This window comes from Falco rusticolus, chromosome 6 (assembly GCF_015220075.1).
Source record: "Falco rusticolus isolate bFalRus1 chromosome 6, bFalRus1.pri, whole genome shotgun sequence".
Classification (NCBI taxonomy): domain Eukaryota; kingdom Metazoa; phylum Chordata; class Aves; order Falconiformes; family Falconidae; genus Falco; species Falco rusticolus.
In genome coordinates this window covers 39,086,441-39,113,613 of record NC_051192.1, presented here as the reverse complement: position 1 = coordinate 39,113,613, position 27,173 = coordinate 39,086,441, and the positions used below count along the sequence as shown (strand labels likewise).

Here is a 27,173-nt window from a genome sequence, read left to right as displayed (position 1 = left end):
CTCTCACATTTTACACAGATTTTGCCTGGAAAAAAAAACATATCAGAAACTAACCCTAGCATTTCAGCAGGAACAGATTGCTAGAATAGTTAATGAGTCATCAGTAAAAATTACTCTACTAAATGCGCTAGAATAGGAAACAGAAAAATAAGTAGTCCATCTAGAATGCAGTGCTGCAAGGCAAACTGAACACTCCAGTCACAGTCCAGCAAAGCAACATGCTCAATGTGAAATACACAAGGAGCACCAGCACTCGTTGGGACGACTGCCAGTACAAAGCACAGGGCAGGATACACGTGCAATGCTAACTGGAAAGGTGAGGTGGGAAGCAGCGGAGGCAAAGCCTGTGTACTTAACTGAGCATATATTGCACCAAATGGTGCTAATGAGGGTGACAGCTCTTTTAACCCCCAGTAAATCTGTCCTGTCTGAGTTGTTGGATGGGGACTGGAGTGCTCAGCACCTTGTTGGATCAGGCTGTAATCATCATTCTCTCCATGGCCTAGAGGTATGTGGACAAATATTTGGGGCCAAGCTGGCTGGAATTCGTTACAACTCCAAGCCCCACTTAATTCATACAAGACCTGCTTTCTGAATAGCTGAGCACCTGCAGCTCTATCAGCCCCACAAGCCACCTGTAAGTGCTCAGTACTCCTGAAAACACTATTTGTATGAAATGACAGCCTGCAACCATGCCCAGTGGCACAATCCCTTCTTCCCAGGTAGGATGGATGGCACATACATTTTCCTTTGAGTTAGCTGACCTACTGGTAGAAAAACATAAATCAAGCATGAGCAATACCTAATTGAATCCCCATGACCTGTAGTTTGAGCCATGAAAAAACCGGAAATATTAGATACCCCCCCACATGACCCACAATATTTCATGGTTTTCACATCAACTGTGAAATCCATTCATGTAACGTCAATTAGAGAAGATTAAGGAGTAAGCTTTATCCTAGAGGAACATTTGAAATGAAACAAAAAACAGCTTCCAAGGTTAGTTACATGATGAAGCAAAGCTGTGTAATTCGTTAACCGCTGCAGTGGTTTACTGTGAATACATTCCTCCCACCATAAAGCTCATACCTCTTCTTAGACAAAATACAACAAACCATTAACATTAAAAAAAAAAAAATAATCCACACACAGAAAAGAAGCAAATGTTTTTCTTGCCTCGTGAGAGTTTGAAAGCTCTGTGCTGCTGCCTTCTCGGACTTTCCACTGTCGTCACTTTGGGGGCGTGGATAAGGTGAGTAACTGTTTGAGGGCGGATTTAGAAAGACAGTAACTGTTCCAGGGTGGGTCTAAAAAATGAATAGCTGTTCAAGGGAGCAACCTTTGTGGAAGAGGGGTGATAGGGCTGGCCACAAACCATACCCACATGGGTTGGCATGTGCTTGGGGTAGAGAATCTCTACCTAGTACCAAAACTGCAACCCTGTGCTTGGAAGTAGCCTGTGAGTAGCTCCAGTGACTCCGTCATCACTGAAGGCAAAGATGCATCTTAACACTTTGCTGGATGGAGGATCATGATATTGATGTAGCTAGAATATATTGATTTGATGTCTTATCTCTCTTAAATATGTACCTCAGGGACTAGAATCTTCTGGAGTAACAAAAACCTCAGGGAAGAGAGGTAGTAAAAGAAAAAAAAAAGCCCACTTTATTTTGCATTAGAATATTTTAAAAATTGTGCAACCTCCTACACAAGACTGCAATTAAAAAGGAAGGTGTCTAACTGCACATAAAGTGGCTACTACATAGTGGGTATGTATCTGAGCACCAGAAAGTGTTTGGGAAAAATGGTCCCTAATTTCCTCTAAAATACAGGAAAATAAACAAGTGCATTTAAGAGATGCAGAGTTCTCAAAAGCAGCCGATTAGCTTATGAGTAAACTTGCAATGATGCTTCCCAACATAAAAACCTTGCCAATAAAAGCTACGGAATCAAAACTGAAAAGAGCTGCTAAAAATGTTTCCTACAATTATTCACACAATGGCACACCATTTTTAGAACTAATGCCTTGACACTGAAGTTGACCAGAATAAGTTATGTCTGAATTAAGAGAATACTGATCATCAATTTTAATTACAAAGACCTGCCAGCTATAATAAACAATGAGGTCAGAAGACTCTTAACAGAGACTGCAGTACATTCAAATCGCCCAGGTAAAAGTTGGTTCTGAAAAAATGCAGACAATGTTTTCTGCAAGCCAAGATAATGTGGAGAATTTTTAGATAATCCAGTATTTTTTAAGATAGACACCACACTTCAGTGTCCCTAAGGAATTTTTTGGCATTGCTTTTATTTAGCAACAAGGAGGAACCTTCTGTGGAAAGATGAAAACTGTAGATTATGAAGGCTTTTAACCAATTGACTTCCAAATCTTAATTTCACGACTTCATTTTTTCTATGCTTATACTCCCCTACCAGTGCCTCAGATTCCTACCTCCTTTCATTGCTTTTCAATCCTATGAGAACATAATAATAGTACAGTATTATTTAGCCTGTAGGAAAGACTACTAAACTGTAGCAAATGTATTTTTCCCCCAAAATGTAAGAAAAATTGAAAAATGAAACAAATCAGTTAAATAGGGTCTCTCAAACACAAAAATACTGTTTTGTACTGGCTGGTCTCAGAACTGCACCTGTCTCTTTCCTCAACATCTTAACTAATACTCAAATTTCCTAATGTATTCTTCAGGAATTATAAATGACTAGCTGTTGTACATACAACGAATAGGACCGGTTCCTCTAACTTCATCACCTAATTTGAGCCCTGAATTGCTGCTGTTAGCGAAGGAGTCCTGAAGTAAGAACTCAAACACTGACGATAGAGGCAGACCAGACTGGAGTGTCAGCAGCTCCTCAGGGGGAGTGCCTACTCACAGACATGTGGTTCAACTTTAGTAAATCTCCCTCTACAGGTCTTCAGACTCACCCATCTCTCACAGTAACACAAGCCCTCACCTCAGGACTGATGGACTTTTGCTTAAGATCCAAGGTACAAGTTAAGGGACTGTTTCAGCTGGACTGAGTCTCATTCCAGGTGCCCAAATGAAACGTGAACTGCACAGATCTTGTGAGAGCGTAAAATTACAACTCTGTAACAGCCACAGCTCTATGAAAACACCAGGATACCTCTTCTGAGCAAATTTAATACAGTAACCTGCTACTATATTTTCCCATGATTCCTGAGTGGCATCTTCTAAGAATACTTCACCAAATCAGACTGGAAACATGGTGCACATTTTCATGCACAGGTTTAACCATGGAGGTGGCTTCCTTAGCAAAATGAAGGGTCTGTCTCAACAGCCTAAGTCCAAGACTAGGTATCTGTTTAAGAGGGAAGTACAAACCATAAATTATGGACTTAATGCAGAAATGGAGTGTATTATTCCATCTTTCTCACTGCATTAGTCATACTGAAAGACAACAAAAGCTGCTTTTATCCTTAAAATCTAGAGGCCTGCTAAGTCTACCCTTTCCAATGCTTTAAAATGTTTTAAAGGGATTTGACAGAAAAAAGAGAAAACAAGTGGTATACCCATTCATGCACAACGGAACAGGTGCACAGAAGTTTGAGCTAGAGTTCCAGTCTTGGTCTTTTAGCATAACCTCAAGATCACTCTGTTTCAGGAAAAATAAATCCTTGTGACAGAAAGGATGCTTTTGAGCACCTCAATTAGGAATGAAATTAATGTTAATGTCCCCTTTAAGTACACCCTTCCTGTGATATAACATGGACAACGTATCTTAAGAATGTCATCTACCATGAATTAGGGCTTATTTGGACAGCATTTAAACGAGGGTATCACAAAGATCAGCTAAGTTACCCAGCTTTATATCTAAATTATGCTCTGTGATGATGGGAGGCATCCCTTCTGACTCTGTATGAGTTTAATGTGTGTGTGACAGCACAAATGAATGAAGCAATGATTAGGAGAGGAGCAACAGGAAAGGCAATTATGGTGAATTAAGTTAAAGACACAAAGAAATATATTTTAACAAACATTTCCACTTCGGCCACTGTCAGAAAAAAAGACACGCTTCTAATATATATATATATATATATATATAAACATTTAAAATATACTGTCAACAGGACAAACTAGCCTTTGCACAGTGTTTTCTTGTTTGATTGACCAAGTCAGGATCCCAAAGGTTCTAAGCCTGAAAGAACTGCAGGTATTTAATCTCTTAAAAGGTAAGATCTTTATTTTTCACTTGGCCTGGGCTTTGAGCTTGGCATTTCCTGTCATGATAGATGGCAGTATTAAGAGAAACAGAAGAGTGAAGAAGGGAGATGCTCCTCTTTTCTTAATCCTTCCAAGAGCTTTCTGCCATGGAATTTTTACCATTTTCCTTGTGAGGCTGGCATTACTAATAGTAATGCAGTATTGTACTAAGCTACTACTTAAATCTCTTTCAAAACAGGTGATGGTCCGCCCCACACCCCTTTCATGCTAAGGGGCAACCCAGCCTCCCTTTAAGGACAGCACATGCAAATCTTTTCAACGGATCTTCACAAACCTGTGAAGAGGTATCGTACTACAGAAAATTTAGTTTTCTCTATTGACTGAGGATGTAATCCAGAGCCTGTTAAGAGTCAATGGATTGACCTTCCTTTGAATCAGTGCCTGCATACTCAATTTGCTTTGCACTGGATGAAGTGTGCTGCTGTGGAGGAATGTGCTTTGTAAAGCACAAACCTCCTTATTCTGGGTATGTTCTCTGAAGATGAAATCCTACAAGACAAATCACATGCAGTGCTGTCACAGTATGCATGCTGGTTCGACAGTAAATATTTGCTTGCAAACCTGAGCAGAATGTTGAAGAGAAGCTCTGCAGTGCTCCATCCACCTCCTCTACGCTGGAAAGAGCTATAAGCCGAGGAAGAAGAGCTTCAAGTGACTGGATAAACAGCCGTGCACTGTGCTGGTCTGCTTCTTGGTTTTTCAGCAATTTTAGAGAGAGCGCAGCAGTACGTAAGGACCTGTGACCTGGACAATCCCGTGGTGTCTGCTCCTCATCAGCCAAGGAGCAGTTGTCAGACCCTATGTCTGAGACATCTGACCTGCCCGAGTCCTTCTCTGCTGCCATGGAATACTGATCGCAAGAATCAAACTCAGTCCTAGAAAGGTCCTGGTCATCTACGCTGAAGTTACTTTCACTATATCTGGATCCATAGGACCGGGTCTTGCAATCAACTGATAAGAAGTTAGTTATATCTGGATAGACTATGGTGTGGCTTCTCTGAACAACATCTGGCTGGTCAATGGTTTCTGATTCTGGTTCTCTATAACGAATTCCTTTGCTTTCGTGACCAGCTGGAGATGGCAGTGAGTTTTTTTGACTTTCTGGGTTATCCTCTGGAGTTGTCTGTCCCATGTCCCCTTCCAAAGTGGTCTGACCAGTGTCTGTGGTAACGCTAATGCTAATATCAGGACTCTTCTCATTTCCTGATTCCCAGGCAGGATTTTCTGAGGACAGGATGCGCCTCTGCCACCTAAAGTCAGCATCATTGATCTCCATGGAGTCCCTGCTCGTCTCAGTTCCATCCTTCAATTCTTCTAAGCGTCGCAGCAGTAGCTGGACCTGCTCTTCACTAAGACCCCTCCCTTGGCTCAGCTCATCTAATGCTCCAAGCAGGGCAAAGACGCAGGACACTGAAGCATAACATGCTTCAATACCACCTTTGATGCATGCTTCCGTCATCCCGTCCATGATACTACAATTAAAACAGAGTTTATTTAAGTGATGCAGCACATATAGGGAGCATGTCACTATCATCCAACACCATCCCCCCATAAACAACAAAAAAAAGAAGTTAAATTATCCTGTAAGACTACTGCTGAGAAAGACAACTAGTATTGTGAGAACAAATTATTAAGTCTCCCACATGGACACAGCCATGCCGTAAAGGAAATGTCAAGCAGGGAAACAGTTACCATGCATTTGTACCAGCATGCACAGCATGTTTTTCCTTACAGACAAACATTTACACTAGAAAAAACCCTCAACACTCAACTGAAGCTAAATTTAAAGCCATTTGCGTCCTGAAAATTATCTTATCTACAAGATGTGATCTTTATAGGAACTGAGAATCCTTCTTGCTCAATCCGACAATGTTTAAATTTTCCGATTACCTCCTTTGATTTCATCTTGGAAATGTACATCTAAATAAGCACAGTTATTTCATTGCAAGGTTAGGGACCCAAACCCAAGAATTTCCAGCTGTAAACCAACACATCTGAGTATTTTGGCAAATTCCACAAGGTAGTTATCTATGCTCTTACAAACAGGCCCAGACTGATGACAAACCAGTAAGAGCTTTTACCCGTCTTCCATTTTCACAGCTTATTTAACCAGGGAGATACCCTGGCTCATATTTGGGTATGTTTCTGAAGGTACAGCTATTTAAGTGTCCTGTGTACGCAGGTTTAAGAGACAAGAGGCTAAAGGAGGAAACAGAGCATACAGCTTGAGAAGATCCAGATGGGACTTCCTTTTAGAAATAGACCTCTTCCTGGATTCTGACTCAGAAGAGCAGGGCCCTGCCAAATCACAAAGCTGCTGAGGACTGCCAAGTATCTGAAAGGAAAGGAAACAGAAGTTACTAGAGGGTTATCTAAGCATTATTTAAATACAATAAATGAGTCATAGTTCTATCAAGCCTGGAACTTGAAGTAGCAGTACTGTAATTTCTCACAGCAAAAGAAAACAGCACCCTGATGTTCTACTTATTAAAGCTACTTTCCTCTTTTTAAAAGGCAGAAAAACAGATAGAGAAGAGCAGAATATTCAACAAGAATGACATATAGAATGTTGTCCAGTGCTTTACATTTTTGACTGAATATGTTTTAATAGATACTGCACGCAAGACAATCTCTATGCTTATAGGTAGAATAAGTATCTTACATTGTATTATATACCAAAGGGAGCCTTTCTCTTCAGTCATCCAGTTACAAAATGATAGTCATGCAAAGACAGACAAAGTGATTCCTTCTGGCTCAACCTGCTGGGTGGCGTCCTGTTAATACCCACCAAGAAATACAAGAAGGCAGCTTTACAAACAAGCCGATATTAATAAGCAGAAAGAGGCAACAGACATGTCCTGCAGGAAACATTAGACTGAGCTTTTCCTAAAGGTTCAGTTGTCATCTTGCTATTCTTTAAAATTAGAGGAAGACAAGTGTCACGGTGACTGCCAGTTCAGACAACAACCCAGCAGGTGTCTGTGTGGTGTTAGAAGAGATCTTCAAGACACAGAACAGCCCAGGTATACAACAAGCTAGAACAAAAATCCTCTAAGACAAGACCACTGTTCCTACAAATTACTAAGTTGCCTTGTGTTCCACAACATAAGAGAGCTGCACACGTGAAATGGAAGAGCCCATCTAGACAGGGCCACTTAAGGTATTGGCAGCTTACTTGTGGCTATTCTAATATAGTTCCAGGAAACCAGGTTTAAAAAACCTGGCATGTAATCAAAACATATTCACCTCAGTGCCTGGAATACTATGCTGTGAGGATGAATGTCTCCTTCAAGCAAGAGCAGAGAGTGGGGCAAGATGCCAAAGAAGTTGAAAACCGGATCACTACACTGCATCTCACTCAAAAGAGCAGTCATGACTCAGCTTAAGATCTCCATGCAGTACCACAGCATGAACGCTGATGAAAGTGCCACAGCAGCTTGTGTTATGGAGACAAATAAAGCCATTACAACTTTCTAAAACTAAAAATATTTGTCAGATTTACTTTGATGTAACAGCTATGCTCAGAAAGGGCAATTTCAGCATCCCTACTGCTAACATATGGAATGGACTGTCATGCACGTATCACCGATTTTTACTGTTAAATAAACATTTTGCTTTACATGCCTGGATGTGCACATGTGATTATCTCACCTCTTTCATAATTTTGATGGCTTCTACTCGGTGCTGAGGTGGTGGGTAAAGCAATATCCGGTGATAGAGAGACTGCAGCACAGGCTTCATGGATTCCACTGACCCCACCAACCGAACCAGTTCTGCTGCAATATAATAAATGGTCCGTGCAACGGGCCCACTGAGGGCAGGTGCTGTGGATGAACAACCTGAACCCCGGCCATGATCAGAGATTCCTGAGGAAGGTGAATCAGCTTCAAGGCAGATGCTGCTGTGGGCAGAGGTGATAGTTTTGTCATGGATTGGATTTCCCAGGATTACTACCAGGGCTGGACACAGTTGCTTCCTGAGAAAGAGAAAAGCAGCAGATGGTAACTGGAAAAAAATAATCTCACAGGAACAGATTGAAAATAGCCCACAGTTTAATGAGATACACACGCTAGTTTTAATGATCAGTCAACAGCAGATAGAATGGTTAGACAGAATAAAAAATTACAACAGGCTTTTTTCACCTCCCAAGTATCAGCATGCTAGGACATATGGAAATACTTTTGGGTGCTTTATAAATGGTACTGATTCTGCAAGTTCATGTTGCTGCCCAGAGCTGTCCTTTACAAGACAGCACGCCTGCCTCTATCGTCAGCTGTAACCTATTGCAAGGTAGAAATTCTAGGTTTCTACTGCTCTGTTTCTTCTTCAGTCCAACCTGGGAGCTTTAAAAAAACCTGACCAAACAAAAACTAATCTATGTTAACTAGAAGGCCTGACGTTCTACCACTGAACTGCACATGCACCCTCAGTTGTGAGTCTCTGTTTTGCTGGCTTTTGACAATATAATTAAAGCCCTCTACAGTAACTCAAAGTGTGCATTGTAACATCTCATATGCCACTATACACTAAAAACAACATCCTTCCTTCAAGTGATTCCACAGCAGCAGATCACTCTTCTGTGCAGCCAGAGCCAAAACTAACTCAGCACTTTGCTCAGTTAGCTGATATTTCAGCTTTGCACTCACGCACTTAACATTTCACTGCAGTCTGCATGACCCTGATTTAAAAAAACAAGTGAATGCAGTCCCAAACCTGATTTTCACCCACATGCCTCACAGGTTCAAGCTGCCGCCTGGAGCAAGCACCCAATGACAAGTAATGTTTCAGCATAAAATGTAACACATCCTCATAAATCTCTTATTTTCTCAAGATTTTTATGCAGTCCAGAAATGTCATTGCTTCTCTTAATATGCTTGCTAAAACAGTTCTGCTTACTGAAGTCACAGAAAGAAAAAAAAAGCTTTTAACCAGGCATCAGATAATGACTTTGAGTCTGCTTATTCCACTTCTTTCTCCAATCAGGTACACTTAAAAAATGTATCAGTTCACTCCTTAAGAAACACACCTGCCTCAAAGCAGATGTAATCACAGGTTTCAACAGCAACAGCTACTGCATCAGATCAGTAAGAAGCTATTCAGCACCCTCTAACAGTAAGCAGAATATTTTGTGTGCTCAATGCCACACATGATTCTGCTGAGCTATTACAGAAAGTGTAAGAGTTTTTCTGTTCTAGCTAAATATGTTAGACTTCATTACAGTGATAATCCACTACAGGGATTTAATGTGTTAGCTGAGCATGAAATCCTAACCAACCTTATATGAAGCACAGAATGAACTGACAGCAGGTTAACAGCAAGCTCTGCTCACATCTGGAGATTTATTGCAGGTTTGTTTGCATGGCTGGGGGGGAGAAGGTCCTTTTATACTTATAAACTGAATATTTGCATCAGATGTACTCACCATATTAAATCAGTGAATCCTTTGTGCTGGTGCATGCAGGGAGAGGAGCTGTTTAACATGGAGAGGATGCACTCCAAGTAAAGAAGCTGAAGATGCCGATTGTCACTGGCAAAGAGAAAAGATACCATTCATGTTACATTTAAACAAAGATTATTTAATTTTCTAAAAGAATTACATTAGTTCACTTGAAAATTATACCGCAATTTACAGCAGTGACTTCTTTTTGCTTCTTCCTATGGATTTACAATGGTGTGATCACCTTTACCATCCTATTTATTTTATGCTGACTACATGCAGTGATCTGCTACTGAAAAAAGAACCACAAACAGCTATGTGAAAAAAAAGTAAGAAAAAACCAGAAATAATTATTACAATTCAATCTAAAAACCTGAGGAGGAGGGAACTCTCAAAACAGAGGAAAAGGAGACACCCAGATATCCCAGATTGGATGGTTTCTTCAGGCATTCTGAAGGGCATTGAGGCTGCTCTCTTCTGGTTACTTTTTCTCTTTTCTTGGTGACAGCCACAGTGGTCAAAAGTCAATGTCTACAGGCAGTAAGTCACATGACAACACGGCTACCTTCCAGGGCCTTACCAGTTACTCTGTCAAAACCATAAACACCAAGTGAGCTTCATGAGAAAGAACGTGAAAGATCCTGTGGACATCTGGGATTGATACACTTGTAACGTACAATGTGCTTGTACCTACTCTCAGAATTAGCTCTGGGATTCAGGAGCAGCTGAATAGCTGATAGCAGGTGAATGAGAGCTGGAGGAATGTATTTTCTGATATATGATGGTGGGTAAAGAAAGCTGTAAAGAATGGACTTAACTGAAATTAAAGAATGAGAAATGCCTGCTCTTCTGTCACTGCCTGAATTCCTTTTGTTCCCATAGATGAATTTTCATTTGAGTAGAACAGTACCTGTTTCACATGCCATGCAGAAAATAGTGAATCCTGAGGCTTGAAGCTAGATTTCTAACCCTGTGCTACAGAGGGTTTAAAACTGCTGGCTGGTTATACATTTTAGAGGCGATAGCATTTTCCTCACAACAGTCGACACCTATCTGGAGAGATGCACACAATCCAGGTACAATTGCCTGCCTTCCTGACAGCTTATCTTACAACGTATCTTAAAGTAGATCATCAACAACTTACAGCCAACACTTGCATGGGCAGGCACAGGGCATCCCTGCACTTGCGATTGCTCTAATGCTTCTTACTACCATATTCTTTTCCTGCTGTTTAAGAAAATAATATTGCACTCCTGCATGCCTCAGCATAGGCAGTGTGTTCATTTCACTGCTGCCACAAATTCCAGTACCACCAAAGTCACCAGTGGTCCCAAGAAAAAAATTCACCTCCCTGAACTCTTCCTCGTTGCTCATAGGTGCCTCCCTCAAAACCAAATTCTAATAAACTTGAAATTTAGAAGGAGGAATTCCTTTGGACTATGAAATTAGAACAGGCAGTATATCATACTAAAATCTCACTTCACTGACCAGGAGGTTAGAAAGTTAAGTTGCTGCCAATTAAGTGATTTGAAGGAGATACTAAAATTTGCCTTGAAAGAAGAAATAAAGGCTTTTCATTCATGGAGCTCTTTAATAAGCCATTCTAACTGTATTATTTTTCCTCAGAAAATAAACAGATCTCATAAATAGAGATCCTAACAGTCTAGGTACATAATTACAAGCATGAATTAAGCCCTTTAAATTTCTTATTGTACTTTATCTAAAGCATGCCTCAATCTGTTCTGATTCAGGACAGTTTTATGGAAAGCTGGGATTGCAGGTAATTTTTTTAAAGACTTTCAGTGATTCTGAGCGATCCGGTCAGGTGGTTTAATTTTGATGTTTCATAACCAGTAATAAAAGTGATTACTTGGAGGACAATACCTAAAAGGTGATAGCTGTTTATAGCTTCATATATGGGCAAAAATTGATACAAAGAATTAACCTTTCAGCTGGTTTTGCCACTTGATATTGTTAGATACACACTTTTGAAGATCTCTCCTTATCCTGTAACTAGACACACAACTGGGAAAAAAGGTTCCTTTAGAAGATTCAGAAACAGGCTTTTATTTTCCCAAATTGTGACACTGATTATATAATGCTAAGTAAGGTAATCTTCCCTTCCAAATCTTGCTGTAATTAGAAACAGTCATCAGAGAAAAGTCTATAGAATTGCACACAAAGATGTCTGCGCTGTCTTCGGCTCTGGCAGTTCCTAAGCCATAGGTTTCCTGAAAATGGTACAGCACATGAAAGGAAGGACCGATGCATGCTTGTTTTGTGTATCTCCCATTTCCCCCAAGTTCATCACAGGCTACTTTCACGGACATACAGGCCAACCAAAGAGACCATGTTATGCTACATTTTCAATACGTTCAAGATTGGCTTTTTTTGCTACCACTCAGAGGACTTGCAACTCGGAGTAGTAGCAAGTTAAATCTTACCTTACTAATACAGAAACAGTGTTACCAAGTGAAAACTTGTTTTTCCCCTTAAAAATTTTGAACTATTTCCAGCTTGCTATACTTCTGTTTTTCAAATAACTGCTGTATAATGTTTGCATTGCTTTTGGTTGCTTTGTCATCTCTTTAAGACTTCAGGCTTTTTTTGGCTCATTTCTCAATAGCCCATTAGTCCAGCTATGCTAGAATGGCACAGGAAGTAATTTTTAACTCATGAGTAATTATTACTCTTACCATACTGGCCAACAAGAGACTCTTAATGCAGTGTAACATGCTATTACTGCCCATAATAACTGCATTTTAAAAGTCAGGCTAGTGCATTTCCAAGTGTACAATATTCCTAAATTTAAGGAATGCTTTGGTACTGTAAATTATTTTAGTTGGATAAATGCCACCTTTCTAAGGACATATTAATTCCTTCTGCATATTGTCTCTGTTACATTTTTCCATGTCTCTTGTAATTGTTCTCTCTACAATGATTACTTTCAAGCCAGAAAAGACAACTCCTTTGACAAGTATTTTGCTGCTGTATGGAAGTTACTTACAGATTAGATTTACTGGAAGCTCTTTAAAGCTGAACACTGCACAAAGAAGGCAAATTAGCTTCTTATTTCAAGTGAGGATTAAATTAATGCATCATGAACAACTCTAATAAACACTTCATTTAGGCACAATTTTGTTCCATAATTCCAGGACTACAATAGTAAAATCACATGTATCAGTGAAACTCTCAATCTCTAGGTAGTAAATTCAAATTATAAACTGAAATAACTCACTTTATGACAGCCTGGAGCTTCTCACAGAGCACAGTGAGGACAGATACAACATCATCACAAAGAGACTCAGTTGAAGTACCTCCAAAAAGAACAAAGATCAGAGGCATTACATACGTGCAGCTGGATTACAACCTCAATTCATTGCATGTACTTTCAGAGCTGGTCCAAGCTTCTAAACAACAAGCAGTGCTGCCAAAATTTACAGAGAAGATGCAGTAGGAAAAGTCCAAGATCGGAAAGTGATCTCCATACAATGAAAAAGCAGTAGTATTAGATCCGGAGAGAGCATTGATTGCTTACGTGCAATCACAGAAGGTTAGCTGAAGTCTAATCCAGATAATAAAATAAGTATACTAATAAATAATAAAAAAGGACTGGCTCCAGTACTTCTACATGGCAGCTAGAATGTCTGTATCTCTCCCCGCAGTTAGTCTCTGCTACACAGCTTCTGATGTCTGATCAGGTCCTGATCTTAAAAGAGGATGCTTGTGCACTCCAAAGATTTTAGCCTCCATCCATACAAGTTCTCCTGCAGAAATCCAGTGAGAACGTCAAAAGCAGGGATTACTTTTACCTATCAGGGAAGATGTTGGAAGCTAAGCCAGAATGGGAACAGAAAAAAATCCTCTTGTAAATTAATCATTTGGCAAGCCTGAACAGACCTTTGCTAGTGGTGCACTTTCAAAAGCTGCCATTATAGACTGCGTCTCTAGCCTGAAAGACAACACAATCATTTCCAGATTCCATGTCCTACCCCATGAATCTGTTTCAATTTAGGAAGTAAAGCCACTTACTAAAACATTTTCCAGAGCACTGAAACTCACCTTGAAACAATCCTTTTATTACTATGTTGAGTGCAATGATGTTACCATGGTCCAAATGAACACACGACTGAAAATATCAGGAGCTAACAGGGCTGTCTCAGTTATTACCACAGGTAACACAGCATCAAGCTATGGAGAAGGGAAGAAACCCTGAAGATGCAATTCCTGTGACATTAAACAGCACTGTGCTGATGAAAGGAAAGTGAAAAATAAAAAAGCTGGATTGGAAGAAGTCACTAAAAAAGTGTTACAAATACCTTGACTCTTGAATTTCTGCAAGGCATCATGGTTTTCAATTGTCTGTTAAGGAAAGACAAAGGTGGTGTAACTGGTACAAGGGGCAGAAAAACACTGCGGAAGCAACATTTAACAGCAGAGCTTTCTTAACAAACCCATGTCACCTATGTGTTCTGGGGTGGGGTGGGTTTTTTTGTTAGTTTTGTTTTTAAGCAAGCTTTTGCAAAACATTTTCAAAAATTCCTTAAGATCTGTTTTAACAGTCATTTACATTTAAGGAACTCACATCTCATTGAGTAGAACTAGGATTTATAAGTTCTTTAGGGATTTATTTCCTACACCTAAAACAACTTAATAATAACTAGGCACGTAAGTTGCATTAACTGAGAGGAAAGCATAGTCTAGATTTCACAAAGTACCAAAATCAATTGAGTATAAAAGAGTTTATCACATTGTCACTGTTAATGTTACAGTGCCAACAGCATTAATGGCAGTCAGGAAATGGAAACAATCTCTTACATCATTTGGTTCAGCAGCAGTATAGGATTTTTTCCTATCAGTGCAGAAAGGGGTCAAGCCAAATTCCTCTCTCAAGCATTAACAACAAACTGCCAGGAAATAAATGCAGCTCTCACATGCTTTCACCCACTCCTCAGCTAAGAACAGATCTAACGAAATTCAGCTTTCAGACCCAAACTAAATCTCAAAACTACTGGGGTTTTTTTGTTTCTTTTTTGGTTTGGTTTGGTTTTTGGTTTGGTTTTGGGGTTTTTTTTGGTAAATGTTTTGGCTGTTAGAATGAACCTACCTAGCACAGACAGAAGCTAAGTCTACTTAAACTGATTAATTCTGTTCTGCAGTTGTTCATTAGGATAAAAGCAATCTAGTCTACTAATCCAAAATCGAAGTGATCATCTTAACCCAAAACACATATAAGGAAAATAAACTGTGCAATTACAGTACTTAAAATTTCCTAATAAATAGAAACTGACTTTTATAAACAGTAATTTTTTTGATAATATACACAGCAGCACGAATGACTATAAGAAGCCAATGTACTTTTGCATGTACCCAGAACATCTACAGTTTTGCTGACAATATGCTGGGATTTCATTTAAACAACTCTCATGGATTTTAGTAATGCAATAAATAGAATTAATTTTTTTGCTAGCCAAGCAAAGAATGTCATGACCCTAAATTATCTTCTATAAAAAAGTAGAAGAAAAACCTCAATTACACTTTCCTTAGTTGAGAATTATATAGGTAAATATCTGTCATGCAAAAACTTTTGGCAAAATTATTTCAATGAACCTTAAGAAAACAAGCAAACAAAATAAAAAGAATGGAAAAGGAAAAAGCCAAGGCAGCCTGACAGCAGAGCAAAGACTCTTTTGTTTAATGGAAGGAGAGAAAAAATAAATAAATAAATTAGCCAAGTAGATCTGACAATATGAGAGCTGCGTTTCTGACGGACTGCTGTAAGGCAAGCACACAGTCAGAGCCCCAAAACGCTTTTAAACAGGATTAACTGTGGAAGTGTCAAATAAAAGCCGTAAGGCACAACAAGCCAGTACAATACACTGCATTCAGAGAAACAAAAAGGTACGCAGCCATGGACGTGGAACCACTTGTTGATGCCAGAAGGCTCACCATGTTTTCTTGCTTTTGTCGTAACTGTAAAGTCAAGTCACTCAACATTTGGCTGAGGGTTGCCCGCACAGCGGTGTTAATGCTCCGCTGGTGACAGCTAGATACATATGTCTCAATGCAAACCTGATGAGGAAACAAGATAGCAGTACACAGATATGAACTGTAACTTACCAGTAACACATTTTAGGAGGAGGATACCAACATCTCTTGCACGCAGATAGCCAGCCTTCCTTACTATTTCAGATTGCTTTATGAGCACATTAAAAGTTTTCAGCAATATGGAAAACTGAGTAAATAGCATCTAGAAGCAATTCATCAGTCTCACAGCTGCAGGAACGGTAGGGCAAAAATGGTGAAATCTCCTGTCAAACCCAAGTGCTTTTGGCACTTGCCTTGCTCCATAGATAATTCACTAAATGCTACTTGAATTGTTCATTTCTAGATACTTATTTGTAACTATCACTCTGCAAGTCTGTATCTGCAATGTAAATACCCTCCAATTCTTTAAGATTGTTGCTTCTGTTCTATAGGTATTTGCCACTTTTTCTATAATTAATTATTACATACTGCAGCATATCTGAAAGCCTTTAAAGGCCTTTCCTAATAAGGAAAACACAACAGCGCTTCACCACAAATAACAGAAATTATTGCCTTTTAATAATCGGCAATCAAGCCAAGGGCTCCTCAGCTCAGAGATCCCATGGGAGCTAAGGCAGCAATGGAAGATCACTGACAGACCATTCAGTTCCCAGATCCATACCCAGTTGCTGGCAGTTTTTTGACACTGCTGTGACCAGAGCTGTCCTTGACTTTTGCCCCAGATGATGTTATACAAATAGTTGCCAAAGCATACTGCAGCTAGGATCCTGGGGACAGCACACTGCAAAATGCAATTTCTGTCCTTCATCAGATTTTCTGCAGGAGATACTAGTCTCCGTAATAGCTGCTGTAACTGTAATAACCACTGTAACTACTGTACAGCAGCTACCAAGTGGATAACAGTCTTGATGGAGCTAAGTGGGACTGCAGCAGAACTGTACAATACACTCTCCTCAGACTGTGATCCAAAGAAGCAGTTTTGGTCCTTTGGCCTACACTGAGCTTTGTCATGAACAATGACCATTAAAAATTTTTTTTTCAAAAAATAAATGACTGTTCACATGCTTTTTCAGTCCCTGTGTTTTGATTCTGCCATCATTTAAATATATAACTAGTGAGAAGAACCATGAATATAGATTAAACTATCTGTGAAAAAGTATTTTAGAAAAATATAGTATAAATTATATGCATAAGCAGTACACAGAAATGCATCTGGTGCACATTTTTGAATGAGAAGGATATTATATGATGGAAAGCCATTTTTATAGTTCCCTAATGAGGATGAGTTTTTATGAGGGAAAAATCAAAGTGATCTGATTACAAAGGCTAACCAGTATTGACATAAGCACACGGACAAGATTCTTGATTGTTTCTAACTCCTATAGAAATGAAATGAAGCTATTTCAGCAGCTAAAAAAAGCAGGCTGTGGACTCAAGGCTATGCAGTTTAAGATGTTGCTGGCCCACTTCTGCATTTGTTAGAGTGGAAAAAAAAAATATAGGTATGTTCCTAAAACCCTTCTGACTTCCTCACTTTGGGCAACCTCACATCTCAGCATTTCGGTAAAGCCACAAGCACAAGACATTACTGAGTTTCTTGGATACAAACAGTATCTTTAGTGAGTGATCTAAGACATCACACACAGAAGCTACTTAATTATGGCTCTTGCCTTATCTTCCCTTATTTCCCAACTACACTGACAGACAGGACTTCAGAGTTTTTCAAGTGTATGTGTATCACTCTACCTCATGCTAGAAACACTATGCAAATGACAAACTCAGACCGACTATCTCCTTTGACCATATACTAGAACAGGTTACAGTTACATGTATTTGCAGGATATAAGGGACTGAACCGACAGCCTCTCATTCTTGTTGCCCTTTTTCAAGATTCCAAGAGCTGCCAAACAAAGAAGGGATTTTATTTAGCTAGAGATCAATGTCAGTGATGAAGACGGTCTTGTAAGTTAAAAGAGGGCTTGGACCAACTCTGCCCATCATCTCATTCAGCTATGACCTGAACTCCAGTGGACAAAAACCCCTAAATTCTGTTAATCATATACAGCCCTTTGTAGAGGCCAAACCATTCCAGTGCTGCTGAGATCATTCTCCTCTTGAGCTGTAAGCCTTTTTCTAGAGTACCTGAATCAATTGATGAAATACCATTCTTAGGATGTAGGCTGACTTTCTGGAAAGAGCATGACTGGTATCTCCTTCTCTCCCCTCCCCATGCCAGCTAATGAGCAACAGTCCTTTCCACTTGAGCTCCGATCTTATGGAAGGCCTGTGTTCTAAAATGGCTGGGCAAGGTACCTTTTGAAAAGCCATTGATGAAGAACCACCAGTAAAAATGCGAGAGCTCAGGGCCCCAAGGAGGTGTGCAATGGACATTTTGATCATTTCATGCATTCGGGGACTTCCAGCTCTATGGCATGCAAAACACAACTAAGAGCAAAACACAGAAGGGTTAGCCAATGAAAACCAACAATGTTAAACAAATCAAACCTCCATAAAGTAGACGAGAGTAACAAATACACACATGAAAACAAGCAACAGCATAAACTACATTTTCTTGCAGGGGTCTAGGCAAGCATGGGAAGGCGCACAGAGCAAGATTCAGTCTGTTTTCAATACTGCTAATACTTACACCACAAAATATAGTACTCTTCATGTTGGATGCTTCCTTAATTTGAAGCTGATAATGTTCAGAAAGATTTGAGGTGCCACTATTTTGTACACATGAATTGAGAATGATCTGGCAGGGCAAAATGGCCAGACTCCAGCCTTGTTTGTCAGGCAGTCCCCAGAGATTTCTACCGGTAATGCAGGCAGCACCTTTCTGATTCTGCAGTGGCTCCACTTTGCTGCAGAGGGCAGGCTAGGAAAGCTAAGGGACTGACTTGGAAAGAAATGTCAAATAGCAGGGGCACTGGAGCAGAAAGCTCCTCTCTGCCACCTTTCCCTTACAGCAGGTCAGAAAAATAAACGCTAAGCAAATGCTGAACTCAGAAATAATTTTCTGTTTCCTACTGCTTATAAATTGCAGAATTCAGATACCAAGGCGTATTGATTCCAGCTGCTAAAGTCTTTGCCTTACCTAAAACCTGGCCAGGAGGAGCCCGAGGAAGTACGTATGTGCCTGGTGGGACTTGCTAATTAGAAAGACACAGGCATTGAATGAGGCAGTATTTTCTCAGGGTGTGGGGACAATAGCTGTACCTCCAAACACTTCAAATAGAAACACGCATGCTCTGTATTACAGCTTGTTCCAATTCCCTAAAGGAAACTGAAGTTTTGTTTGCTTTGCGGGCACATCTCATCAGCCTGCATCAGAGCTCCTCCTCTTCGCTTCAACAGAAAAAGGAGACGCTATCATTGTGCTAATTTGTGCCACTCTACTAGTAAAGGTTTTTAAGAGCCAGGCTAGCCTTTTGGGAATGAAAGTGAAGTGCAACTACCAAGAACAGCAGGGTTTAACTCCAGTCTATGCAAGAAAACTGCCATTTTTCAGGATGCTTTAAATGAACAACATCTGTTATCCAAATTTACAGAGAGAACAGAAAATATGATTTCTGATACAGCTTATAGCACACAGAGCATGACTGATGGGCCATTTCCCCCCTAGTCTTAGGCAGTGCTCTTAAAGATTGAAATCTGAAGGGTTTAGAGCCATTAAATACTTTTCCCACCAAGTATTTTGTCTAAGCTAGAGCTCTTTACCTACAGCAAAGAGATACACTAAGCTTTTGCTTTGCATGTTAGAAAGTCTGCTGAGAAAAACTACAGCAGGGGAAACTATCTGTATTTTCTTCAGTTTGGAACATTGATGTAAAGAGCGTTTAGTAAAACTTAAAAAGTTGTGGCTTGCTCTAAATAACAATTCAGTTCATCCTTGCTGCAGGTGGGACTTACAAAGACCTCCAAATATAGCCAAACCTTATGGTCTCACATAGCACAAGAAAACCCAAAGTTTAAGCGGTGCAGGACATCTGGAATAATTACTACTTTTTTTTTTATCCTATGTATGTTATATACACAAACTGTTTATGTTGTATCTCTGCCTTTTAAAGTCCATTTGTTACAAACTGGCAGATGTTTTCTTTGGCTCCCTGTTATCCCTACATCCCCATTTTCAGCTTCCAATACGACAATGCAAGGTCAATTTTATTCCTAAACTTAGAAAATACTGTATACTGTAACTTCCAGGTAAAGTGAGCTATTTTCACATGGGATTTTTCTTTTTTATGGAAAACCACACCCAAAATACTAAAACCTGAGAAGGAACACTACAAATGTCTACATATACTTGGAGTGTATGACATGTCTATAACCATTCCGTTGTTCCACAAACATTAGCTTTCCCCATACCGTGTTAACAATATAATTTTATATGTTCTGCACACAATAGCAAGTGCTTCATGGGAGGCTTAAGTGTTCCTGTGCATCTTCTCTAACCTGAACAAACAGCCTCATGGCTTGCTACACACTATGCTAAAAATACCCATCTACAAAGGCTCACTTAACAAACACACAGGTATATTTTTTCTACAGCCAAAGCTCCTTTACAATGTAATTCAGACTAAAATCTAATGGAATAAAGGGAGAAGAGTGGCTAATAGCACCAGGACAACACCACATATCTAGAGGTGTAATAAACCTTTTACTTGGATGTATTAGGAAAAAGATACACACAAAGCTAACAAGGCACGTTGGTGGCACTTATATGGGCCAATACAGTACGTTACAGCCTACATGCCTCTCTGAGAAAACTTCACTAGTTTTAGACTTGCAGCAGGTAAGGAATCAGCACAGTGTTGTTTTATAAAGAACTCAAGGAATTTTTTTCTATTGCAAAAGGCAAAGTAAAGTGAATATGAGGATTAGTAAACGTGCAACACTGTAATGCACAACTGTCAGTCAGTTCCCTAGTGCCTTCCCATGCAAGCCCATCAACCCCACCTAACTTGGAACTATTTTTTCACACTAGACAAGAAGTAATACCAGCCTTTAGGATGGTAATTATGATTTGGACTAGTTTAGTTTCAGGGTATGTATGGAAGACACAGTCTAGGTAGCGGGGGAATGTTAAGTGACACAATCATGGTATGACAGAGGCACTTACCTCCGCAATCTTCAACACTGAACTCCCATTCAGCTCAAATGTGGAAGTATATGTTATACAGAGCAAGACCTTGAATCAAGAGAGAAGGGGGAAGAAAAAAAAGTGTGAGTTTCATCCATTATTGCCTCCCTTCCCCACCCATGTGCTTTCAGCCACAGCTCCTTCCATTTTTAGAGCAGACATCAGAAGTTTCTTAGGACCACATGTTACCAGGATAAAGGAGATGGCACGATCAAGTTGCTTCCTCCTGAGAAGCTGCAACTGCTGGCCCCAAAGGTACAGCCCAATGCATGATTTATTGCAGTCTCCTATGTCTGACCATGGATGGAAAGACAGCCCTGTGATCAACTTTGGCCTCGAACTCGATAGCCAGAATCCATTCATACTTTGACTGCAAGCTTTGCATGATTTATAATCAGTCCTTCCATTCATTTCTATCAGGATAACAAAGGAGGAATGAAAAAATGCATGTAATACAAGTTATTACTTAGGCGACACAGATAAATATGTATTATGTGAAACAAGCCATTAATTGCTGCTTGACATGAGGATTTCCCAGCCTAGCATATTTCCAGTAAGTGATTACAGTCATTTGATAATGAGCAGCTAAAAAACAATTCACAAGCCCCTGTTCATCAGGGAAGGCTTGTCCTGTCTCAAACTCAGCAGGAAGACTAAGAACTAAAAGCCTCATCCAAAACCTTACTTTGACGAGAAGTGGAGCGGGAATGTGGTGTGATCTACTGGGGGCAGTGTGGTGGGTGAGTGGGGCAACGTGGTGAGAGGTGCCGTGGTGTGATGCCTTTGGTGTCTAGAGGTGTCCTCCCTCCTTGTCTTCCTTTCCAATCCCTCCTGCCCACAGAAGACTGAGAGTCTGAACTACTGTCCTCTCTCCTTCAAAGCATAAAATTCCCCCAGTGCCAGAATTTATGCTTTGCTTGGTCTGAAATAACATGAATTTCTTGGGATAAGCGTACCAGCAAATATCAATGACTTTAACACTAATGTATTGGTCCCTACAACTTCTCAGCTCCTAAGAACTGCTGTTTTCTGCTGCACAAGGAAATTCAAAGCATCAGATAAGTTAGCATTACTGGCTGTTAACCATTTCTCTTATTACCACATACATTTCATTGGTACTAGGTTTTTATTTTATGAGTAGGTTCTGTGACAGCTACTAATGCACAACACCCTGGGGTAATCTCCTCGTCTTAGAATACAAAACAATTGCCACAGTGTGTCTGATCAGAACTTGCAAGTTAAAAAAAGGAGGCAAAGGGATGCATGTTTAAAAAGATTATTGCCCTTTGGTTCCTTGTGTTGCACAGTTTCCACATTACGGTGGAACAGCAAAAAATCATAATGTAACACTTGAAGCAGAAAACCAGATCACCTCTCAGGTGCAAGCTGTACCTTCTCTCTAGGTAGTGATAATCTCTAGAATCATTTCAGAGCCTTCGTAAAGAACAAAAAGAAAATGCTGATCTGCGGGTTAAAGAGAAGCAGACAATTCTAATATAGCATCGCTTAGCAATGCTGGAGCCACTGAACACCCATCATTACTACCGAATCTCTGCTTGGGAGATTATTCCTCTCTGCACTTATTTTGCACAAGGGAGGGGAAAAAAAACCATTACTGGAAAGCAGGCATTTAATAACTGTAGGAGAATTCGAATTCTCTGTACAAGAGCAGCTTTGAGCACCAGCTATTTCCTCTTACAGATACAGACAGAAGATCCTGTCCATGAATGAGTGTGCCATTTTTCTGGAGAAGGACATAAATAACCTTCTTTGCATTCTGGGAGCCTGACAAGTTTCTCTGCACTGCACCTTTACAAGTATTTTTCTCAGCAGAAAAACTGTATTTCATGGCAGGATGTCACACCTCACTCCAAAGGTTGTGGGGTTTTTTTGATTGCTTCTTTGTTTTGTAAATAAAATAGCAGGCAGGAGCTCGATCCTATTTTTGCAGAAGATGGTTTAACTACAAAAAGCGTTCCAAGAAAACCACTATGTAATGATGATTTTACATTTGTTTATACCTGTTATCTTGCCTTGACTCTCACTCAGTCCTTCATAAATAGAAGCTGAGTAATGTGGATAAACACTAGAGGCAATGAGAACAGAAAAAGACATGCTACTCTTCCGAAGTACAACAGTCCTGGACTATATAATCTTTATAAAATATTTAACATTTACACTTAGAGCAAAGTTTCTGAGCCAAGTTTATTCTTCATAGTTTCCCTTTTTTGTGAAATGGGCAAAATGGATTTTCTCATCTTAAAAGCACGACGCAGCCTACCTCAGTATTAAGAAACAAACTATAGAGCACTTGAACTTGCTGGAGAAGGAAATCTAATCCTAATTACAAACGATTAAGAATGCCGTGCTTTGTATTTGTTGACATGAACTCTGCAAAGTTCTCTGCAATTCGCTGCACTCGCTGGTACACAGACAAGTGCCAGTGACAAGGAACAGTGATAACTTTTTCCCTGTCCACAGAGCAAATCCTACAGAATAGCTGAAAAGGAAACTGTCAGTTATAAAACCCCTCAATAATCTCATTTGGTTAATAAGTACAGAAGTTACAAGGGCTGTTATTTCCATCTGCTGCTCAGCCCATACCTGCAAAATTTAGAACTTCAAAACCAAAATTTTGTTTGGCACTAAGTGAATTCTAAACTACTGGCCAGCCTCACAGACAGCGGTGGGGTCTCATTTTTTCAGCTGTTAGCTACCCTGAAATTTTATTGACATTTCTAATAGCTGTGAGAGTTTGGCAGCTGGCTTAAAAATATATTCAGTATTTAAGGAAAAAATGGGATTTGTACTCCCCATACACTGCTGTGTAAAACCCAGGTGTAGTGCATAGCTCATAAACCCAGAGAGAAACAACTGTCACCTCCCACTGAGAAATCTCTTACCGTGCTAAGAGCCAAGACAGACAGCCAGACCTATGACTAATCTTATTCAGCAGTTCACATGTCCTGATTTTCCCTGCTTGTAAAACCTTGTTTGCTTGATGTGATTTTCTGCTCTTTTGTACCACCTTGACTTTGTACAGTTTGTTAATATCTAATGCATAGATCAAAACCTGGAACCCACACACTAGAATACAGAGAAATGCACACCAGTTTAGGCAGTCTTATAAGCCCTTGCTCTTCACAATCTCTTCTCCCCCTCCCTCTTTTTTTATTATTTTTAAGTTTCCTACCTTTATGGAGCTGAACTGTGAAAAGTTAGCACATATATGCCTAATCTTTTCTGTCACAAGTGTCAATTACCTGCTTATAACAGATGAATGATAGAAAAGTCAGGTATATCAAGCACAGTAAAGAAGTAATGATCAAAACCTTGCTATGAAGCAATAGGGAATTTCAGCAAAGACTGCTAAGTCTTGACTGCTACTCTTTATATAAAATGAGATCTGGGAACCTACTAGTTAGAGAAAGGGCATATGATCTGATGTGATCAAATGACAGAAGCATAACAAGTTATCAGACAGCATATTCTTGGCTTACTCCACTTGCTACCATCTTCCTTCACAAGCCATTTGTGAGATCTGAAAGATGGTCTCTGATCAATGCACGAGACTGCTCTCAGCTATGACTTCCATCAACATTGCTGCAGGGCTCATTTACAGTCTTGGCAATGCTCCAGACACTCAACTTGTGTGTCTCCTCATTTATGTGGAACAAACAGGAAGACAGCAGGCTTCTCTTAGATTACTAGGTGAAAAATGGGATTAAAAACAAACAAAACCAAATTTAATCATCCAGATCCACTAAAAACACTTAAGTCTCCAGATAGTATATCCTATGGGCTGTTTAACTACTCATGACACTAACTCGAGCAGTCTCTGTTTTAAAAAATGAAAGAAAAAAAAGATACGTTTTCTTGGGCAATGACATTTTGGTTTTGCAACCACTGGTAGTGGAAGCAGAAACAAACCTAGAAAGCAATTCCTCATAACACCTTCAGTACAAAACATAATTGAAAAATCAGCTTTTGATGAGATCTTAATCGGTATGGACTCCAAAACATGCTTTTTTCCCCATCTATGCTTTTTTAAAGAAGGAACTTACATGACTGTCTGCATAATTTCAAAGTCACACAACCTCCAAGATTTTCTAATTGGCTTGCATTACCTTGTAAATGCCTGGATGAAATCACATTTCCATAAATGGCTTATCCATAATGAAAGTATTTATTTTAATTACTGCTGAAGCTCTGACTGTCATGGAACAAGGAATACAATTCCTACTCCCCAGAGCCCCAGGGTACCAACTGTAGTATAAGAGTGCACACGTGGACAGTTTTCACATTAAGCAGAAACAAACAAAGTAAAAAAGAGGTGCTTCTGACGATATAACAAAGGTCAATTGACACAAAACGTACAGGATTCGAACTGCAGTATAATTAAACTGACATTACAATGTCTATCCCCTATTTTAAGAGGGGTCTCTTGAAGAGGTAAAAAGAGGGAACATTTTTAGGTTTTAAGACTGCTAAGTGTTGCTAGCCAAGTTCCCCAAGTGTTTAGGACGCATTTGTAGTAAAAGACGATTCTCACATCAAATAGATTATGGTGGAGTCACATCAAATAAACAAGGTGTGTAAGAAAGCAAGTAGTATCTCCAAGATGGAGAAAGAGGGAAAAGGTACGCAACTTGAAAGCAATTATAATCTGTCATCACCTAAGATTCACACTTCAATGTATTTAAGTGTGAAATCCAACATCCATATACTACTGCTATTCTTTTTCTATTCCAGCACACAAAGTCCCATTGACAAAATCCTCTGCACATTCATGTTTTTCCTAGTTGGGATGCACGTAGACATTTTAGTCCTTACGAGTGCTGAATTTTGCAGCCGTCTCTAATCCCTTTGTGGGTTTCATAAAGGAAATCTTTCCTGGCTGACTTGACATGCAGGCTTGTAAACTTAGTTGTAATATATGCTCAGATGATTCTCAAATCCTCCCCCCCCACCCCCCCCCCCCCCCCGAAGGAAAAACCCAGCCAGGAAAAACCCAGCCAAGGCAGGACAATGCTTTCTCTTGTTCAGTAATCTGACATTTAAAGCAGTCATCTAGTATCTCTGCAAAATAGTCTGGACAGGAGGTGTCCTCCTATTTGGCAGTATAACTAGTTACCTGTTCATGTTGCATTCTTTGGCCTTGAAGGTAAACAAGGGCAAGAGAAACAAAGTGTATTAATGAACCCATGTACATTGTGTCACCATGTAACACTGTACAAAACAACAGATTTTAATTATGGAGGGAAAGGAGACAGTGCCTTCCATGAACCAGTAAACCCGTAAAACACCTTGCTATCACAGCAGCAACGGGTGCTCAGCATTATGAATGCACCAGGGCTTCAAATGAAAGGACTGTACCTGGTATAGAACCTCACACATTATCAGTGGTGACATGCTCAACGCTCCCAGAAGACAATCCCCATTAGTTCACTAGAGTAAAACAGAACTACTGCCGAACATTATTTATGGTAGCATGAAACCAAGTGAAACTTCTGCTTGTATAGTACAGTTGTAGAAGGGAAAGAAATTATTTAAAGCAATTGCTTAACAGACATTTAACAGGTTTTCTTAGAGGCTCTGACAGGGGCTTTTATCTTTAGAATTACAACACTTAAAGACAGGGAAGATTAAAAAAAAGGCTGACTAGCTCTGCTAGGATGGCATTTCCCCTTCATAGGTTACAGCCTATTTAGGTTTACTGCATGACTTTATGAAGCAGAAGATAAGATAATCCGAGTAAAACAAAACTGAAAAAGAACAAATACCAAACTGAAAAATACCAACAAAAAGTTTCAAGAGTTCCCAAATAAAAATGAAATTACATGCATCCACTACCAAAACAATCAGAAAGGATGTCAACACAGGTATAAGTAAACACAGAGCTGTCAAGGAAAAAAAAACGTATATCCCCTGGATGGAAAATTCTGACATTCATTCTTGGTAACAAGGGAATTTTTTGGGCAGGGGAGAGGGAAGAAAATTGCCTTACTCTTATATACATGCAAGGTTCCACCAAAACTACATCAGGGGAATTTCCTGTGTGGCAATGCACTTTACAACAGCCAATTTAAAATTACTGTTCCAAGTCACTAGATTAATTGACAAGAAGTTAGCCTGAAGACAACCTAAGAAGTGACATCCCACAGGCTGTCTGTCCTGCCAGAGGATTTCACCCTATCCCTGATCATCTCCTGACCTGCATCTAGGAAAGAGATACTAAAAAAACAGATAAGCTGGTTTTGCAGATGCAACATCAACCACTATG

At 39.7% G+C, this 27,173-nt stretch overlaps 1 protein-coding gene across 6 annotated transcripts in view; it reads right to left on the bottom strand.

The window, feature by feature from the left end:
* Nucleotides 1–27,173, bottom strand: part of ARFGEF3 (ARFGEF family member 3) — a 96,874-nt gene that overhangs the window by 39,610 nt on the left and 30,091 nt on the right. For 2 of the 6 annotated variants that reach the window (XM_037391757.1, XM_037391758.1), the window contains exons 5-13: nucleotides 20,870–20,938; nucleotides 18,061–18,192; nucleotides 15,649–15,771; nucleotides 14,019–14,061; nucleotides 12,938–13,016; nucleotides 9,685–9,789; nucleotides 7,914–8,238; nucleotides 6,485–6,597; nucleotides 4,824–5,734 (exon numbers count right to left, since the gene is read on the bottom strand). In XM_037391757.1, the coding sequence (XP_037247654.1) occupies nucleotides 4,824–5,734; nucleotides 6,485–6,597; nucleotides 7,914–8,238; nucleotides 9,685–9,789; nucleotides 12,938–13,016; nucleotides 14,019–14,061; nucleotides 15,649–15,771; nucleotides 18,061–18,192; nucleotides 20,870–20,938 (1,900 nt within the window). The remainder of the gene's footprint in view (nucleotides 1–4,823; nucleotides 5,735–6,484; nucleotides 6,598–7,913; nucleotides 8,239–9,684; nucleotides 9,790–12,937; nucleotides 13,017–14,018; nucleotides 14,062–15,648; nucleotides 15,772–18,060; nucleotides 18,193–20,869; nucleotides 20,939–27,173) is intronic. The other 4 variants (XM_037391760.1, XM_037391761.1, XM_037391759.1 and 1 more) reach the window with 3 other exon arrangements.